The sequence below is a fragment of the Lates calcarifer genome, linkage group LG12 (genome assembly GCF_001640805.2).
Source record: "Lates calcarifer isolate ASB-BC8 linkage group LG12, TLL_Latcal_v3, whole genome shotgun sequence".
Lineage (NCBI taxonomy): Eukaryota > Metazoa > Chordata > Actinopteri > Centropomidae > Lates > Lates calcarifer.
The window spans coordinates 20,600,844-20,619,406 of NC_066844.1; the positions used below are offsets into that span (position 1 = coordinate 20,600,844).

The 18,563-nt window shown below is 40.9% G+C and overlaps 2 protein-coding genes across 2 annotated transcripts; one reads left to right on the top strand and one right to left on the bottom strand.

Annotated features, from left to right (window-relative positions):
• Positions 1–413: 413 nt before the first annotated feature.
• Positions 414–5,739, bottom strand: LOC127143112 (golgin subfamily A member 6-like protein 22). Its single transcript, XM_051074560.1, has 3 exons — positions 4,113–5,739; positions 1,850–3,169; positions 414–1,700 (listed from the first exon to the last, which is right to left on the bottom strand). Exons 2-3 carry the CDS (start codon positions 2,889–2,891, stop codon positions 1,483–1,485), a joined length of 1,260 nt encoding a protein of 419 aa, XP_050930517.1. The 5' UTR covers positions 2,892–3,169; positions 4,113–5,739; the 3' UTR covers positions 414–1,482.
• A 200-nt stretch (positions 5,740–5,939) lies between these two features.
• Positions 5,940–17,395, top strand: timeless (timeless circadian clock). The gene is made up of 30 exons (XM_018699135.2): positions 5,940–6,093; positions 6,819–6,943; positions 7,054–7,207; positions 7,307–7,421; positions 7,547–7,609; positions 7,736–7,837; positions 7,952–8,107; positions 8,192–8,325; positions 10,362–10,449; positions 10,538–10,714; positions 11,026–11,243; positions 11,330–11,433; positions 11,649–11,818; positions 11,906–12,031; positions 12,265–12,416; positions 12,528–12,625; positions 12,757–12,877; positions 12,994–13,195; positions 13,312–13,451; positions 13,653–13,732; positions 13,818–13,941; positions 14,040–14,122; positions 14,285–14,439; positions 14,581–14,809; positions 15,059–15,127; positions 15,256–15,374; positions 15,582–15,828; positions 16,365–16,416; positions 16,530–16,594; positions 16,803–17,395. The coding sequence occupies exons 2-30, from the start codon at positions 6,862–6,864 to the stop codon at positions 16,931–16,933; spliced, it is 3,756 nt and encodes a 1,251-aa protein (XP_018554651.1). The 5' UTR covers positions 5,940–6,093; positions 6,819–6,861; the 3' UTR covers positions 16,934–17,395.
• The last annotated feature ends 1,168 nt before the right edge of the window (positions 17,396–18,563 follow it).

Consider the following 18,563-nt stretch of genomic DNA (forward strand, 5'->3'; position numbering starts at 1 on the left):
TCAGTTTCTTTAAGAAGTACATTTGTTTCTGAGTTGTCTCTACCAGGGTGGAGAAGTGTGATGACCGTCACAGGCTCTCTGTGATGTTAATTCAGTAACCTAACCACTGATGTAGCCAGTGGTGAGTACCTATCATATTAGGTTTAATGGGACCAGATTTAATTGTATTATTGTTTCAGCTATATTAGATTGTTTCTTGCTTACTTCACTGGACACTAGATCAGATCAGACTAGGGTAGATTAAATCTATTTCAACTGAATTTGTTTAGATTATATTATATTGGACAATGCACACTACAAATGTTTTACTCTGTTTTACACAAAACACACTGCAATTATTTTGCATGCTTCTCATTCCTTTTTTAAAAAAAATTATCCCGCCACCACCCCCCCTCTTCGGAGGACAAATAACTTTATTCTAAATGACTATTGTTATATATATATATATATATATATATATAAAATAACTATATTAGCATTTTTAAAATCTTTCTCCTATTCTCTTCTTCTAACTACTTTAACTCCTGGTTTAGACTTGCTTTTTTCCCAGTTTGTAATTTGTTTGTGTTTTGGTCTTACTAGTTTTTTTTCTCTCTCCTCTCTGTTTTCTTTTATTGTCAAGCACTTTATGATATCTGCTCCTGAACACTGCTATATAAATAAAACCAGCCAGTCTGCATGTTAATAGTCCATGTGGAACCTTACTTTAGTTATCTGAATTACTTTTTAAAAATTTTAATTTTAACCCACCTCCACCCCCCCTCATCGGAGGACAAATAATTTTATTCTAAACGACTATGATTAGACAGTATAAATATATAACAATAAGTATATTAGCCTTTTTTAAACTCCTCTTTTCTTCTTCTAACTACTTTAACCTCTGGTTTAAACTTCTTTATAATCTGTTCTGTTTTTGTTTTGGTCTTTTTGTTTTTTCTCTCTCCTCTCTTGTTTCCTGCTCTCAACCTTACTTCAGTTATCTGAATTACTTTTTTAAAATTATTATTATTTTAACCCGCCACCACCCCCCCTCGTAGGAGGACAAATAACTTTATTCTGCATTACAATTACTGTTTTAGAAATGATCTTTTCCTTCTCTTAATACTTTAAGCCTACTTTGAATAATTTATCAGATAGTTAAACCTAAAGATTTACATTAAGTTATTTGTTTTTCAGTTAGATTATATTACATTATCTTACACTTTTAACTTAAATATTAGGTAAATATTAAATAGTAAATAATAAAGACAATATTGATTATACTGCTAATGGCTGGTTACTACTAATAATACTAATAATAATGCTTTGGATTCAATTTGAGATTTAATCAAATAACATTGGTTAAGTTGAATTATATTAAATTGTGTTGCCTAACATTACTGTTATTCTTTACTGTCTATCCTTCTCTTTTTGTGCTGACCTGTATACACCATCTTATTTCTATTCATTTAATTTAAGTTTATATAAAGTAAAATTTGCATTTTAAAGAACAGCCATGTTAAGGTCACCATACCCCTCGAAGAATCCCGTCACTATCCGCAAGAAGAGACCAGCTTTCTTCTCGTCGTCCTCCTCTGCCTCCTCTTGCTTCTCCCTCTTCCGCTTTATCTTCTCCTCCATCTTCTGTTGCTTCTTCAGCAGCTTCCTCCTCTTGCCCTGTTGCCTCCATGTCCGGATCTCCTTCATCTCAGGACTGTCGTCTGAACAAAACAGAAAATCAAAGTGTGAACATTAGAAACTTGTGAATCTGACACCTTAATAAAAACACACAAAGTGACCATTGGACTACATGAAGCAACACATGCATGTATGAAATACACTGTAACAAAATATAAGCTGATTTTCTTACCACCAGCATCAATGGCCACCTCCTTCTTGTGGGTCTTCGAGATGGCCTTGATGAGTTGGTCCCTCTGGTGCTCCAGGTACCGGATCTTCAGGTTTGAAACGAGGCCCCTCTTTGGATGAGCTGTAGCTGCTGTCTCCTCCTCCTGCTTGTCTCCCACAGTCTCCTCCTCCCTCTCCTGCCTCTCCTGCTGCTCTCTCTCCTCCCTCTCCCTCTCCTCCTCCTCCTGCCTCTCTCTCTCCTCCCTCTCCCTCTCCTCCTGCTCCTGCCTCTCCCTCTCCTGCCTCTGTCTTTCCTCCCTCCTCCTCCTCCTCCTCTCCAGTTTCTCCCTCTCCTCCTGCTCCTGTCGCTCTCTCTCCTCCCTCTCCCTCTCCTCCTGCTCCTCTCTCTCTCTCTCCTGCCTCTGTCTTTCCTCCCTCCTCCTCCTCCTCCTCTCCATCCTCTCCTGCTTCTCTCTCTCCTCCCTCTCCCTCTCCTCCTGCTCCTGTCGCTCTCTCTCCTCCCTCTCCTGCCTCTCTCTCTCCTCCCTCTTTCTTTCCTCCCTCATCCTCCTCTTCTCTATCCTCTCCTGCCTCTCCCTCTCCCTCTCCTCCTGCTCCTGCCTCTCTCTCTCCTCCCTCTCTCTCTCCTCCTGCCTCTGTCTTTCCTCCCTCCTCCTCCTCCTCCTCTCCTCCTGCTCCTTCCTCTCCTGCTCCTCCCTCTCCCTCTCCTCCTGCTCCTGCCTCTCCCTTTCCTCCCTCTCCCGCCTCTGTCTTTCCTCCCTCCTCCTCCTCCTCCTCTCCATCCTCTCCTGTCTCTCTCTCTCCTCTCTCTCCCTCTCCTCCTGCTCCTGTCTCTCTCTCTCCTCCCTCTCCCTCTCCTCCTGCTCCTGTCTCTCTCTCTCCTCCCTCTCCCTCTCCTCCTGTCTCCTTCTTTCCTCCCTCCTCCTCCTCCTCTTTTCTACCCTCTCCTGTCTCTCCCTCTCCTCCTGCTCCTGTCTCTCTCTCTCCTCCCTCCCCCACTCTTCCTGCCTCTCTCTTTCCTCCCCCCTCCTCCTCTTCTCCATCCTATCCTTCCTCTCTCTCTCTCCTGCTCCTACCTCTCTCTTTCCTCCCCCCTCCTCCTCTTCTCTACCCTCCCCTGTCTTTGAACTTACCCCTGCTCCTGTCTCTCTCTCTCTCTCTCTCTCTCTCTCTCTCCTCTTGCTCCTGTCTTCTCTTTTCTTTGCAGTCCTCCTTTTTCAATCCTCCTCAGTCTTTCGCTCTTCTCCTTGCTGTTTTTCTCTCTCTGTCCACTTGTGTTGTTCTTGCTCTGTCGCTTGTGTTTTTCTCACTTGTCAGTATTCTGAAAGATAAATTAGGAATACTGCATTAATACAATTGCAAAATAAAGTTCAAGTACACATTAAAAAAATATGCTGCTCTCTGTAAAACAACAGCTCTGATAACCCTTATTGTAGACAACAAGAGTGATACAGCCACAAAAAGACTGCTACAAGTTTTGGACAGATCGCCAGTCTATCACAGTGCTGACACACATAGACAGACATTCACACCCGCGGGCGATTTAGAGTCACCATTTAACCTAGGCTACATGTATTTGAACTGTGAGAGGAAGCCAGAGTACCCGGAGAGAACCCACGCAGGCACAGAGAGAACATGCAGGCATGCGGCTACACAGATACGCCCGGGGTTCGAACATGGAACCTTGGACCATAGAGCCGTGCTGGGCTCAAAAGATGCACATTCAAATAATAATTTAAAAATGCAATCAATTACCCTTTATAAATTAGTTTTAAAAATGGTAACCAAATAAATGTAATCATGACCAGAAAAGAATGACAGATTGACGCTTAATTATGTTTTGTCATTAGTTGCAGCTTAATTAAACAGAACTTTTTAAACACACATAGGTTGCATTTTCAGTATTTAACACTTGCTTAAAGCAAACGAAATATTGCACAACTCTTCAGTAACACAGCTACAGTTAATATCAAGCCTCCTGATAAGCAAGAGTTACCTCTTTCGTTAGCGTTACTAAAAAAACAACGTTATTAACATCACTGTAATGTTTCAATGACACATAGTGGTGTGCTGCTCAACATTATAAACTGTAAAATTTATATAGTGAAAATAATTAGGCAATTAAAACATTTATGACACAATGTATTTTTTCAACGAAAATAGTTAGCGAAGACGCTAGTGCTAATGGTAGCAAACAAAGCTAATTAAGCTAGGTAACTAAGTTAACCAAACATAGAACGGAGCTAGAATTGAAGCTGACTCACCTCCAAAGATCTTGGTGAAAGGGGCGACCTGGAGTTCTGCGTCTGTATTTATACTGCACCAACATTCTGGAATGTAGTTGTTATGGGTGACCAGCAGCTGTTTCTTTAATGTAATTTATTTTACACTGAAGCAGCTTATGACTGTGGTAAACCTTTTGTTTGTTTTTAGGCCTATCACATACTGTTGCAATAAAAAAGGGGGAATGCATTTCCTGCAAAAAAAAAAAAAAATGCTGAAAGCTGAAGGAATTGCTGAAGAAATGCTGAGAAATGGCAAAAACAAACACACACACACAAAAAAAAATGCTAAATGCATAAGCAAAAGTTGGAAGCTGAAAGTTACAACCAAGTATAAATAGCAGAGAAAGTTGAATAAGCATAAATGTCCTGATAGTTGATAGTTGAATGGCTTCTGTAGCAGAAAGTATGCAGGAGTAGTAGGCAACCAAAAAGGGCAGAAGCTGAATCAAAATTTAGAAGCTGAAATGTAAAACTGGGACTGGGAGCTTAAGTGCATTAGATGAAAAAGGAGGGAGCACAAACATGCTGTAGAAACAACTGAAATGTAAATAATACAAAACCAAAGCTTGACGTTGAAATAAAAATGCTTAAAACACTGTGAAAGAAGAAATTATTTGTATTAATATGAGACAGATGATCAGCATCTACAGAATGTTTGAACTTCCTAACAGTTAAAATGAAGAGAATTAGGTCTCAGCTGTGTGTGTATGTGTGTGTGTCTTTGTCTGTATGAATGTGTGTGTAAACAGCACAGGGGAGGTCTTAATGAGTTAATGTTGATCACCTGTGTGCAGGCAACTGCAGTAAGCTGGCCCTGTGTGAGTCACACAATATTGAGATGTGGCTCTGCACATCTCTCACTCTCCCTATCAAGTCAAAAATGTAACTGTTATGAAATCTGGTGACTACTAGCATCTGCAGACTTTACTGAAGATGACATGTGTCTTTTGTGTAGATAAAGTGAAAAATGGCCGCAGAGTCTCAGTTTTAAAACTGGCCTGGTTTGTGTCTTTTCCCAAGAGTTATTTTAAGATTGCACTCTATGGAGTAGCTGAGGGCTTAGAGGCTGCTACATGAATTACCTTGAATCCTATTGTTTAAGTAGTCACACTGTGACAGAGCACAAAAATGTCTACAATTTGAGGTAAATGTGGGCAGGATAAGAGCAGAAGCACAAAAAATGTAAGAAAAAGAAGAGGACCTTAAACTATAGAGTGGATGACATCACTGCATGGTCACGTATTTCTACTCAATGGGCTGATCAAGCCACACCTCCGTCTGTCTTGGTTTTAAACCATAGTTTTACGCCCATCTAAGCCGAACCGGGTTGCCATGGTGAAAGTTAAGCAGCACGGCAACAACCTCACCATCCAGCACAGCTCCTATCCTGGCCTTCCTCTGTAACTTCTGCTGCTCCTGGTGTCCTCAAGACATACGTACGGCATTATTAACAACATGGTATAAAATACAGGGCCTGCACCAAGACGGTAGAGCAGATAGTGCGCATACCGCCGTATTTTGGCCCAAAGGGAACCCCGTAGCACTAGTCCGTCTGCGATTACTGCTTTTGTTGCCCTGAGTACAGGCTCTCAGGCGACACTAAACTGCAGGTTCCAATTGCCTGGCAAATAGTGGCACAACCAGACGTCAGTCATGTTCTCAGCCCCTGTCTCAGACTTATTCATCTAGACATAACACAGTCATGTCATCAATAATGTTTCTTATGTCGGCACAGTAGCCGGGGAGGTGCTGCCTGACGTGAAGGTTCGATGGCTTCATTGTACACACTAAATAACGTCATTCTACTTCCGCAGCAGCTGTCTTGGCGCGAGACTTCGTCCGATTTGTCAGACAGTAGACTGAGGCCATCGTAATACTAACGGAAAAGCATTAAAACTTTCATCAACATCACCGGCTGCTGAACCCGTCACATGTAGAGGAACAACATTTAAACGAACTGGTAACTTAGTCTGCGTTGTTGTTCTTTCTCTAAGCCAAGGCGAAGTCAGCGCGCGATCAGGCTGCTGTAAACTGAAGCTAATGTTAACTAACAGCTACATAACATTAGCAAAATGTGGAGCCGATACTGTGTCTCATATAAACCAACTCACATTAATATATATGTATATTATATCATGGGGCTATAATTATTGGTACATTAATGTGTATATCACTTTAATGTTGCAGCTGTTACTACTTTATATTGCCTTGGAATCAGTAAGGTCTTGTCTTTACCTATAATAACACATCACACATCATTATGTGTTGATTATATTTAATAATTTTAATCTGGATATGCAATGTAACTACATGTAGAAGGAATAATATTTGCCTCTGAATTGTGGTGGAGCAGAAGTATCAAGTTGCAGAATATGGAAATACTCAAGTAAAGTTCAAGTATCTCAGAATGCTCAAATATAGTACTTGGGTAATTGTTTTTAATTACTTTTTTATCACTGTTCACAAGTAAAGTCAAGGCAGTCCCTTATAGATTGGGCTCGCCCTTGTCCTATAGAATAACGCACTAAAATCTGAAGGTCATCATAAAGACAGCTGCTCGTGATGCTCTCTTGATCTTGAGATTAGATTGCCTGTTCTTCTTTGACTGAGAATCAAACTGTAAACTTGTGTGTTTGGCCTTCTCATCATTTCTCTCTTTCTTTGTCTAACTGTGTGGCTCATTAGACTGAACCTTTATGCTGGCTGATGGTGAGTGGACTTACTCAGGATGAACTGTGAACTTCTGGCAACTTGCAGTGCTCTTGGCTATTTGGAGGGTGACACCTACCACAAGGAAATAGATTGCTTGGGTGAGTGGTTCTGAAGTGGTAGAAATATGAAGTTGCTATGACGAATACATTTTTTTATTTGTACATTAAGAACAGTCATCCTTGAACTGTTTTCTGTCTCTGCATTGCAGAGAGCGTGAAAGACTTGATCAGGTATTTACGCCATGAAGATGACACCCGTGATGTTCGCCAGCAGCTGGGTGCAGGCCAGATTGTACAGAATGACCTTCTACCTATTATCATTCAACATGGACAAGATAAAGCCTTATTTGATGCCTGCATCAGGTAAATTTTTTCTGTTTCAGTTTTTAAGGTGGAAGCTGTAGAAGTAGGCAAATAAGGAAAAAATATTGCTCATGTGACTCTTCTCTCGTTTTTCCTCAGGCTCATGGTCAACCTCACTCAGCCTGCCATGCTTTGCTTTGGTAAAGTCCCTGACGACCCAGTGTTCAGACATCACTTTTTGCAAGTGACATCTCATTTACAAGCCTATAAAGAGGTATCGCCTCCTTTTAATCGTAACAATCTGTTTTACACGCTTTATATTGGTACATTGAACTCTAAGGGGTTGTATTTAGCACAGGAATAAGTAATTAAAGAAATCCTTGTGTCCCTTCATTTCAGGCATTCGCCAGTGAACGGGTGTTTGGCATTTTAAGTGAGACATTGTACACCTTTCTGCAATTGGTGAGTGTTTTATTAGTAAACATTTTCATCTCCATCCTACCTGTTTACTAGATTATATCAGTAAACTGGTTCTGTTTATTCACATGTTTTTTCTTGTCTTTCCCTACTCATCTTCTTCTCTTTCAGGACTGGGAGCAGAGACAGGAGGAGGATAACCTGCTGATAGAGAGGATCCTGCTGCTGGTCAGGAATGTGCTTCATGTGCCTGCAGACCCCTCAGAAGAAAAGGTCTGACTTAATGATTGAATGCCATGAATGCCAACATGATCTTTATTGTCATCCTTCATCTCAGCCAGCTTTAATTCCTCCTTCCCCAATTTCCATCTCTCCTTCTGGCTATAGAAAGTGGATGACGATGCCAGTGTCCACGATAGGCTCCTGTGGGCCATTCACATGAGCGGTTTTGATGACCTGGTCAAGTTCCTGGCGTCGGCCCAGAGCGAGCAGCAGTGGAGCATGCATGTGTTGGAAATAATCTCCCTCATGTTCAGAGACCAGGTCAGACTGAATAATGTTTTTGGAGCTGCACATAGAGGTCACCAGCTGTTTTCTGTGCTCCAACTCTTCTTCTTTTTTTTACAGACACCGGAAGCTTTGGTGAGTGCCGGTCATGCTCGTTCAGTAGAAGAAAAGCTGAGAGACTCTCAGGAGCTGGAGGCACTGAGGCAGAGGGAGCAGGCAGCGAAACGCTCTCGCACATTACAAAGAGGAACAAGGTGACATACAGGCTGATTTTCTTGAGTGTCAAGGTGATGGCACAGTAGAAGTACAACCCTGGCAAAAATTATGGAATCACCAGTCTCGGAGGATGTTCATTCAGTTATTTAATTTTGTAGAAAAAAGCAGATCACAGACATGACACAAAACTAAAGTCATTTCAAATGGCAACTTTCTGGCTTTAAGAAACACTAAAAGAAATCAAGAAAAAAAGATGTGTTAGTCAGTAACAGTTACTTTTTTAGACCAAGCAGAAGGAAAAAAATATGGAATCACTCAATTCTGAGGAAAAAATTATGGAATCATGAAAAAACAACAACAAAAGAACACTTCAACACACCACTAGTACTTTGTTGCACCACCTCTGGCTTTTATAACAGCTCGCAGTCTCAGAGGCATGGACTTAATGAGTGACAAACAGTACTCTTCATCAATCTGGCTCCAACTTTCTCTGATTGCTTTTGCCAGATCAGCTTTGCAGGTTGGAGCCTTGTCATGGACCATTTTCTTCAACTTCCACCACAGATTTTCAATTGGATTGGAGATCTGGACTATTTGCAGGCCATGACATTGACCTTATGTGTCTTTTTTCAAGGAATGTATTCACAGTTTTTGCTCTATGGCAAGATGCATTGTCATCCTGAAAAATGATTTCATCATCCCCAAACGCCCTTTCAATTAATGGGATAAGAAAAGTGTCCAAAATGTCAACGTAAACTTGTGCATTTATTGAAGATGTAATGACAGCCATCTCCCCAGTGCCTTTACCTGACATGCAGCCCCATATCATCAACGACTGTGGAAATTTGCATGTTTTCTTCAGGCAGTCGTCTTCATAAATCTCATTGGCACGGCACCAAACAAAAGTTCCAGCATCATCACCTTGCCCAATGCAGATTCGCGATTCATCACTGAATATGACTTTCATCCAGTCATCCACAGTCCACAATTGCTTTTCCTTAGCCCATTGTAACCTTGTTTTTTTCTGTTTAGGTGTTAATGATGGCTTTCGTTTAGCTTTCCTGTATGTAAATCCCATTTCCTTTAGGCGGTTTCTTACAGTTCGGTCACAGACATTGACTCCAGTTTCCTCCCATTTGTTCCTCATTTGTTTTGCTGTGCATTTTCTGTTTTCAAGACATATTGCTTTGAGTTTTCTGTCTTGACGCTTTGATGTCTTCCTTGGTCTACCAGTATGCTTGCCTTTAACAACCTTCCCATGTTGTTTGTACTTGGTCCAGATTTTAGACACAGCTGACTGTGAACAACCAACATCTTTTGCAACACTGCGTGATGATTTACCTTCTTTAAGAAGTTTGATAATCCTCTCTTTTGTTTCAATTGACATCTCTTGTGTTGGAGCCATGATTCATGTCAGTCCACTTGGTGCAACAGCTCTCCAAGGTGTGATCACTCCTGTTTTAGTGCAGACTGACGAGCAGATCTAATCTGATGCAGGTGTTAGTTTGGGGAATGGAAATTTACATGGTGATTCCATAATTTTTTCCTCAGAATTGAGTGATTCCATAATTTTTTCCTTCTGCTTGGTCTAAAAAAGTAACTGTTACTGACTAACACATCTTTTTTTCTTGATTTCTTTTAGTGTTTCTTAAAGCCAGAAAGTTGCCATTTGAAATGACTTTAGTTTTGTGTCATGTCTGTGATCTGCTTTTTTTCTACAAAATTAAATAACTGAATGAACATCCTCCGAGACTGGTGATTCCATAATTTTTGCCAGGGGTTGTAAAAGATTGTTATATTATACTGGTATGCCTACACAACATAATCAAGCTGAATTCTTCATTCCTCACTCAAAGAACAATTTGTATTTAATGTCTTTCTCCCTCCCTCTCTTATATCTCCTGTCTACATATTATTTCTAGAAATCTTTTGTGTGTTTCCTGATTAGATGGAAAGGGAGAAGAAATACTCCAGTTACTGTTATTTGACAGTGACAAATACTAGTAGACTGAAAAACATACATGTTTATATTCTGCTCTGTTTCACAGTTTGTGTGTTGATGTTTTTCTTTCAGACACTCTCGCTTCGGTGGGTCCTACGTAGTTCAAGGTCTCAAGTCAATTGGAGACAGAGATGTGATCTATCACAGAAATCTACATAATGTGAGTAGTAGTATTAGTAGTAGTATTGGGAGTGGTGGCATTGACTAAAGTGATTTTAATCCAAGTGTGTACATTTTTTGTTTTTTAGTTCAAAAATTACAGCCATGACACAGGGAAAGAAGTAAGACGTGTTCCCAAGAGGAATCGACAGGCCAAGGAATGTAAAGACAAACGCCGTTCAGCCTTAAATGTGCGACTCTTCTTGCGAGAGTTTTGCGTGGACTTCTTGGAGAACTGCTACAATCATCTCATGTATCTAGTCAAGGTAAGCCATTGTGTTGGAAAATGACTGTACATTCTTTTTGTAGCAAATGGCAAACATAAGAATTGTTTATTTAGCCAAACACTGTGACATGCTAGTCACAAACAAATACCTTGTTGGAATGAGCACATTATTTTGCCTTCATTAACGTTTGCCTGCAAGTCTGGGATAGATCTATTTCTAAATCTGTGTTTGAAAAGTGTTGTTGTGAAATAGGATAAAATTTAGTCATACTGCAAGCAAAAATGTGAAACTTTTAATTTACAGGAAGTACAATAATCACAACACTTTGATTTTGCTTGGGTTCTCTATAGGAAAGTCTGATTCGCGAGCAGACTCAGCAACACGATGAAACCTATTACCTCTGGGCGCTCAGCTTTTTCATGGCCTTCAATCGTGGCAATGGTTTCCGTGCTGACTTGGTTTCTGAGACCATGTCCATCCGAGCTTTTCATTTTATTGAGCGCAACATCACCAACTACTACGAGATGATGCTTACTGACCGCAAAGAGGCAACATCCTGGTCCCGCAGGTGAGACGATCTATCAGGAACAAGTTAGAGGAAAAATGTCAAATCAGTGAGTTGGGCCCAGACTGATATCACTTGTTCTTCTATAGGATGCACTTGGCTCTGAAGGCATACCAAGAACTACTGCTAACTGTGAACGAGATGGACCGTTCACAGGATGAAAGCATCCGCCAGAGTTCTAATGTAATCAAAAGTAAGTACACTAATAGTTCTAGTTATCATAGCATGCCCTTTATTTTGTTTTAAAATGTGATATGTAACTTGTTTTTGGGCTAATTGAATTGAATGTAAGCACAGTTTTGCACATGGTCTCATCACTATGTAATGCTTCACATAAGGATATGGATATATTCTTGTTTTACACATGCAGTATGAAATCCAAGTCATCTATTTATTATCACCTTCCAGGCAACATATTCTACCTGATGGAATACAGGGAGATCTTCTTGACCTTGCTGAGGAAGTTTGACGAAACCAAGCAGCCTCACTCTTACCTCAAAGACTTGGTGGAGTCCACTCATCTCTTCTTGCGCATGTTGGAGCGCTTCTGCAAAGGTCGCAGAAACTTGATGGTTCAGGTAAGTTCTTTTATTAAATTAGTAATTCTTGTGTAAATGTTTGACATTAGTGCTCACTTAAATATTCTACTTCTGTTCACTCTGCAGAGGAAGAGGGTGAAGCGGAAAAAGTCTCATGCTGAAAAAAATCAGTCACCTCCAGAAACTAGTCCAGAAGCCCTGGAGGAGACCTGGAAGATTGTGGAGGAGGAGCTGAGGGCCACAGGATTTCAGGTCAGTGTGGGAATCAGCCTCAAGGGGGAGCACAGAGCATACACTGTAAATCCTCTTCTCTGAATTGTAGAGAGTGGACAGATTCTGTACATTTCTAAGAGTTTTTCTAAGAGTTGCATAATGAGGAAACCCTTCAACCAATCCAAAAACATATCTGTCCAATGGCAAAGAATTGAGTGAACAGTGTCAAATTTACAAACACTGAATACCACTTTCCTGTCCTCTGTGTGCAGTTGTCAGAGTCTTTAACTGAAGGCATCGTTCCATTTGACGCCACATCTGAAACTCCTCTTGAGGAGCAGCGGACTGAGGCTATGGTGCGAGTGCAAGATGCCCTGCTGACTCGACTGGGACCAGAAGCACTGGGGCTGCTGCGTGCTGCCAGGTCAGTGAGACTCACAATTATTTTCATTGATTATCTATTGTTAGCTGTGATCCCATCAACCTCTCAAACCAATCATTTAATTTTTTAAGTTTTTCTGTTTGTCATGCTCAGGGAGGTGTGGCCAGAGGGAGATGTGTTTGGTTCAGCTGATGTGGAACCTGAAGAGGAACTGGAACTCCTCAAGCAGATCCTTCATGCCAACCTGCCAAGTAGGTTTTTGAAATTATATTAGTGACCCTTTGCACTAGGGCTACATATAATGATTATTGTTAGTATTGAAAGTAATTGGTGATTCATTTTCTTTTGATCAACTGTTTGATTAATTGCCTAATTGTTGCAGGGTCCTCTCCTCCTGAGCCTATGGTAGAGGACGATGATGATGGAGCAGAGTTAGAGGAAGAAGAGTTGGAGTCTGTCCAGGTTTCTGAAACAGAGTTCAACTTTCTAGATTTCGTTAAGAGGTGAGGAAAACATGTTTGGTCTCTCAAAAAATAACCCTCAAGAGAGTAGCCTCTTACACTGTACCCTCAAACGGTTTCCCGATGGGCCTTGTTAACCTTTCTCTCACCCCTGACAGGTTTGCCAGCCCCAATATTGTGCGTCCATATCTCCTCCTATTAAAATCATACTCAAAAAACACACCTCACACGAACCACTGCATCACTAGAATGCTGCACCGCCTGGCTGTTGACCTTAAAATGGACGCCCTGCTTTACCAGCTGTCAGTCTTCAACGTTTTCAACAAAATCCTAAGTGACCCCGCTGCATCTGCTTACAAGGTACGGTAACAACACAGAAGAAAATAAAAGTTTATAGTGTTGTCAAGCAGACTTTCGGTCACAGAAAGTCTACTGGAGATGAGACACGAGCCTACCTTTCCTACTCTCCTTCACAGGAACTAGTGACCTTTGCCAAGTACGTGCTGAACCGTTTCTTTTCACTGGCAGCACAAAACAACAAGGCATATGTTGAACTGCTGTTCTGGAAAAATGTGGGGGCTGTACGTGAGATGACGGAGGGCTATGGCAAAGAAGGGTTGGTTTCTCTCTTTGTTTTGTTTTTCTTTAGTGTTGGTGTGTGTTTCTACCAGTGTATTACGTTACATTTACCATTGTTGCTAAGTTATAGGTAAAAGATGCACTTTCATTTAATTAAATATATGGCATTAAACATTTATTACAAAATAGCAAATGTTGAGTTCTGCAATTTGAAATATTGTCTCTCTAAATATATCAGAGAGGAAAAGAAACCAACATGGACTGAAGAGGAGGAAGAGGAGTTGCGCAAGCTCTATGAGGAGCACTGCCATTCTGAAGGTTTACTTTGTTTTTGTTGGTTGTTTGTGCATCTTTTCTGTCTGTTGTGTTCATTCTGTCACTGACTGTTGATTCCTGTGCTCAGTGCCAGATATTGTTGAGACTTTACTGCCATTACTCAGCAACAGCAACCGCACCCGGCGCCAGGTAGTGACACAGCTGGTGCGTATGGGTCTGGTGGACAACGCCAAGGAACTTAAGAAGCAGAAGTATGTATTCTAGACAGAGTAAGCAACGATCAGCTTTGTTAACAGTCGATACTGCAAATCCTTAAAATGTGGGTTTTTTTCCCCTTTCTTTTTCAAAGGATAGGCACCCGGATTGTACTTTGGACTGAGGAGCAAGAGCAGGAGCTGCAGATGCTGTTTGAGGAGTACAAAGACTCTGATGGTATTGGACTATTAGACTGTGTAGTGCTTGAAAAAATGAAGGGGCCTTTCACTGTACCTCTGTCCTCAGCTTCCAGTCCCTGTACAATAGTAGTCTCAGGAATACTTCATGGTTTTTTGTGGTGACTCTCTTTAGTGATGAAAAGTAACTGTACTTTCATAGACGTGCTGGGTAACATCCTGAAGAAGCTCACGGCCAAGCGGTCCCGTGCACGTGTGGTGGACAAGCTGCTCAGTATGGGGCTGGTGTCGGAGCGACGAGAACTTTATAAGAAGAGGAGTCGTAAAGCTCAAGGGAAGAGTTCTGGAAAAGGAATGGTAAAGTTATTTTAGATAAACTTTTACAATAAGACTATGGAAAAGATTGTGCTTTTGAAGATGATATATAATCAACCCATAAAAACATATATTTAAAGAAATGGTGTCTCTACAGTAAAGGTAATACATTTTCTGCCACAGACTGAAGAAGAATTCCTAGCAGAACTAACACAAGGTTCCCCAGATGATTCCATGGACAGAGATGATGAAGAAGATGGAGAGGATGAGTCTGAGGAGAGCGAGGCAGAGGAAGACGAAGAGCAGGAGAAGGGAGAATCACAAAATGGCATCAGGAGGAGCCAGGGCATGCACTCCACAGTGAAGAGGAGAGCTGATGTAGGGACCATGGTGAATGCTCTACAACAGGAAGGTGAGACAAAAGCCAAACTGCTCAAACAGTCTTTACAGTCTGTGCTTTGTGTTTTCTCCTGCACTCTACTTTTATTCAGTGGAAAGTGGCAGAGGGGGAAATGTAAAATATTTACACTACACACATTATTTTTCAAGGTATTAGTAGAGCCTGTTTTAATTATATTAAAAAGTAAGCCTTTGAAAGAAATTATTTTGACAAATGTCCCAAGACAACAGAAGTGAAATACTGTTTTATTTTTTGTTGCAGGCATGTCTGGACCCCTGTTGTGGCTACAGAACTGTCTTAACAAAACAGCAAATGACCGTGAAGAAGATGGTAAGTGCAACTGTCAAAAACCCTCAGAAGTATTCACGGGAAAACATGTTGCATTCTGTATTATTTCCTCACTTAATTGAAAGTTGTTTTGGTTTTATTAAATGAAATAGTTGTGGTCCATTCCCCAGGTTTTTCCCAGCCTGTGCCACTGGTCCCTCTGACAGAGGCAAATGAAGACGCCATGGACAACAAGAGCTTCCAGAAATTGTTACGCAAACTGGGGATGCGAGCACCTGCAAATGAACAGGTATGGGGATTTTTTTGGATTATATTTCACTATCAAATCTCACTTCATTCTAATCACACGTTTGATCTGCACTTGCTTTAATTCAAAACAGTTTTGTTGTTTCTTTGTTTGATTGGAAAATAACATCTGGATAATTGATATAACAGGCAGGAACCTAATGGGAAACATTTCAGGTTATTACATTATTTTTCACTGCTTGGTAATTAGGAGTCTTTCTGGAGAATCCCAGCAAAGATCAGTGTATCCCAGCTCCGGAACGCAGCTGCAGCTCTTAGTTCGAGAGAGGATGAACCTGAAGGTGGTGTGGAGCAAAGTGAGCCCAGGAGTCCAACTGGAGAACTCAGGGAGGAGCAGGAGGAGGAGGAGGAGGTGGTGTCAGGTGAACAGAGAGCTCAAGCTCTTAGAGCTCTGCTACTCGCACGTAAGAGGAAACACTACACCACCGAGCACTCAGGTATGTGTGGGAATTCCATAATCGTTGCTTTGTCGTATCAGATGACACCAGTTAATTACAGCTTTATAGGTAAGGGTTAAGTTACACGCTGTGCATGAAACTTGCCTCTTTTACAGCCTGCTTTGGCTTGTCAAATAGCAAGAATATGGTATCATAAGTGAGTATTTAGAATAAGAGAATAACAGAAATCCACTGCAGTGCCATAGTTCTCACAGTCAAGTGTTTTAGTTGTGTATTGGAAATGCTCAACAGAAAAAAAGCAGCAACACGTAGCCAAAAGGTTAAAAAGGGAAGGTGTAAAATCACACATAGCAATAAGATTCCTCAGGTGTGTCAGTTTAAAAAATAGTTCAGCTGCGTTAGGAGCAAGATAGGAAACCACAGGCTAAAACCACTGGGATATGTTCAATTTTTAGGTGTCGGTAAAGCATTTAAGATGCAGCATTTTACACCATTTGAAGTCTGTTGTATTAAACCTGCTGCTATATAAGGATGGATCAAGGATTAAGATGTTTTTTGTTTATTTTTTTTCTTAGCTCCTGTGTCAGATTTTACTCCCACTGAGGATACAGAAAGTACAGCTGAGAGGTGAGGTATCACTTCATGTCTTTGTTAATCAGTTAAGCCAAAGCCACAGCTGTGAAATGTCTATTTTTAATCCTAAATCTTCTTAATTCTTGATATATTTCTTTACACATCAGGTCCCAAGGCCCCAAGCCCTCAGCTAAAAGAAGCAGAAGCAGAGTGTTGGACGACGATGAGAACGGTATTTCACTCACACTTTTTGAAATCCATCCAGACACCAGTGATTTAATGTGTAAAACTAAAGGTTCAAAGTCAAACAGATTCAGGTTGTTATTCCTTATATCATGCAAAGCTTAACATCTGTGCCACAGCAGTCTGGGGCCAGTAATGAGCCTGTGACAGCGGTGGTGCTTTATCATCACACTGCTCACACTGTCGTCTCATTATAGAGGATGACTCCACCGCTGCGATGGATATGGATACCAACGGTGATGCAGAATCAGACAGGGAGGATACCTCTGCTCCTGTGAAGCGTAGGCGGAAGATGGTCTTAATAGATGAAGAGGAGGATGAGGATTAGTGATGCCCCTTAATGGACTGTACAAACTGCGGCCAGGGGAGACATTAAAGTCCTTCGCTTTGCTCCAAGGTGGACGCAACTCTCTGGAGGGTCTGCAGTGGAAATGCTATTAATGGAAAACAGCCCGAAAGAAATAGGCCCTTACATCTGCCCCATTGGATACATAGATCCTACTAAAGACTATCATTTTGTTATCTCTTTGGTAAGTAATTGATTGGTGCCTTTAAGTGGTTATGGTAAACAAGTTCTAAGTGGTTTTCTATTTTGTAAGATTTTCTTCTTCTCCATTGTTATCTGAGAAAGTTTTGGACTTCATTTATAACTCAACAGTTTCATCTTTGATGTGAAAGCTGTTGCATGTGTACAAATACTTTCGTATTTTCAATTATGTTCAATTTTAACTTTGGATTTCAGAGTAAAATTCATTTCTACCAATTAATAAAAAATGCACTGTTGTCAAAATACTGGCTCACTGGCTGCTTTTTTTTGCATCATTTAAACACTAGGGGGCACTTAAATGTTGAATGGTTACCTTTGATGAGTACTGGAGAAATTAATTGATATGTGTCAAATGTAGAGTATCCCTCTGTAAGCCTTGAATATACAAAATATCACTTTAAAATTGAGTTTTGAACAGAATGTTTGTCAGTGTGTAGTGAGCAATTACAGATCAAAACCTCAATCTTTGTATTTGACTTTCACTTCTACAAAACTGACATGAGCACATGTCTCTTGATGGAGCTTTCTTTAACACAGAGATCCTGTGTTATCCTGTGTACGTCTGCAGTCGCTGCCCGTAGGCGTCCACATTTTCCAGCTGTGTCGGAGGTGGTCTCTTGTCCTCACATCTGGACCACGTTAGTAACTTCCTGTCACAGCATCTGCTCTGCCCCCCATCCTACAGAGCCAGAGGCAGACCTGACAATCTACAGATACTGCTGTGAGTTAAGCATGTGTGCACAATGGTGGGTGAGTGGGTGCTGTTCATGGAGCTAAGAGGTTAAAGCTATATCACTTCCTCTGCCCAGAGAAATGTCTCCATGAATTTAAGCTCGACCAGTCTTGGACAGTCTGTGTATTAAACGTACAGGGGATGAGTCATTATTTTGTAACCAGAACATAAAAGGAAATGCCTGGAGGCTGTGTTGCATACATGTGAGTAACAGATGCTTAATGTCAGTCATTAAATTGTGCAAACTCTCAGGAAATGGAAACCATGCTTTTGTTTATGAAAATGAAGATGTGACGTGTCATTTAATAGCTATAGAAGGTGACAGAAATCACCCTCGAGCGTTTGGATTGACACATTTTCTTTAACAGTTACGTGTTTATACTCAGGACGGCAGTTCAAACATTAAGCTTGGGTTGGAGAAAACAATCATTTAGTAAGCTTTAAATCTGGACTATTGAAGCATCAGGTCTTTCTGCTTTAGAGGAAGTATCTAAACCACACAGAAACTCATTAATTGTTGCGTCCTTTTAAGGTTGTATAAAGCCTCTTTTGTGAGTCTCCTGCTGTAGGTTACCTTAGGGCACAGCCTAATGTTTAGATCAAATCTCTGGGAATCTTTTGTCTTTTCAATTGTAAGAGGTGGAACAATCTACCTGATTTGTTTGTTACATAATTCAT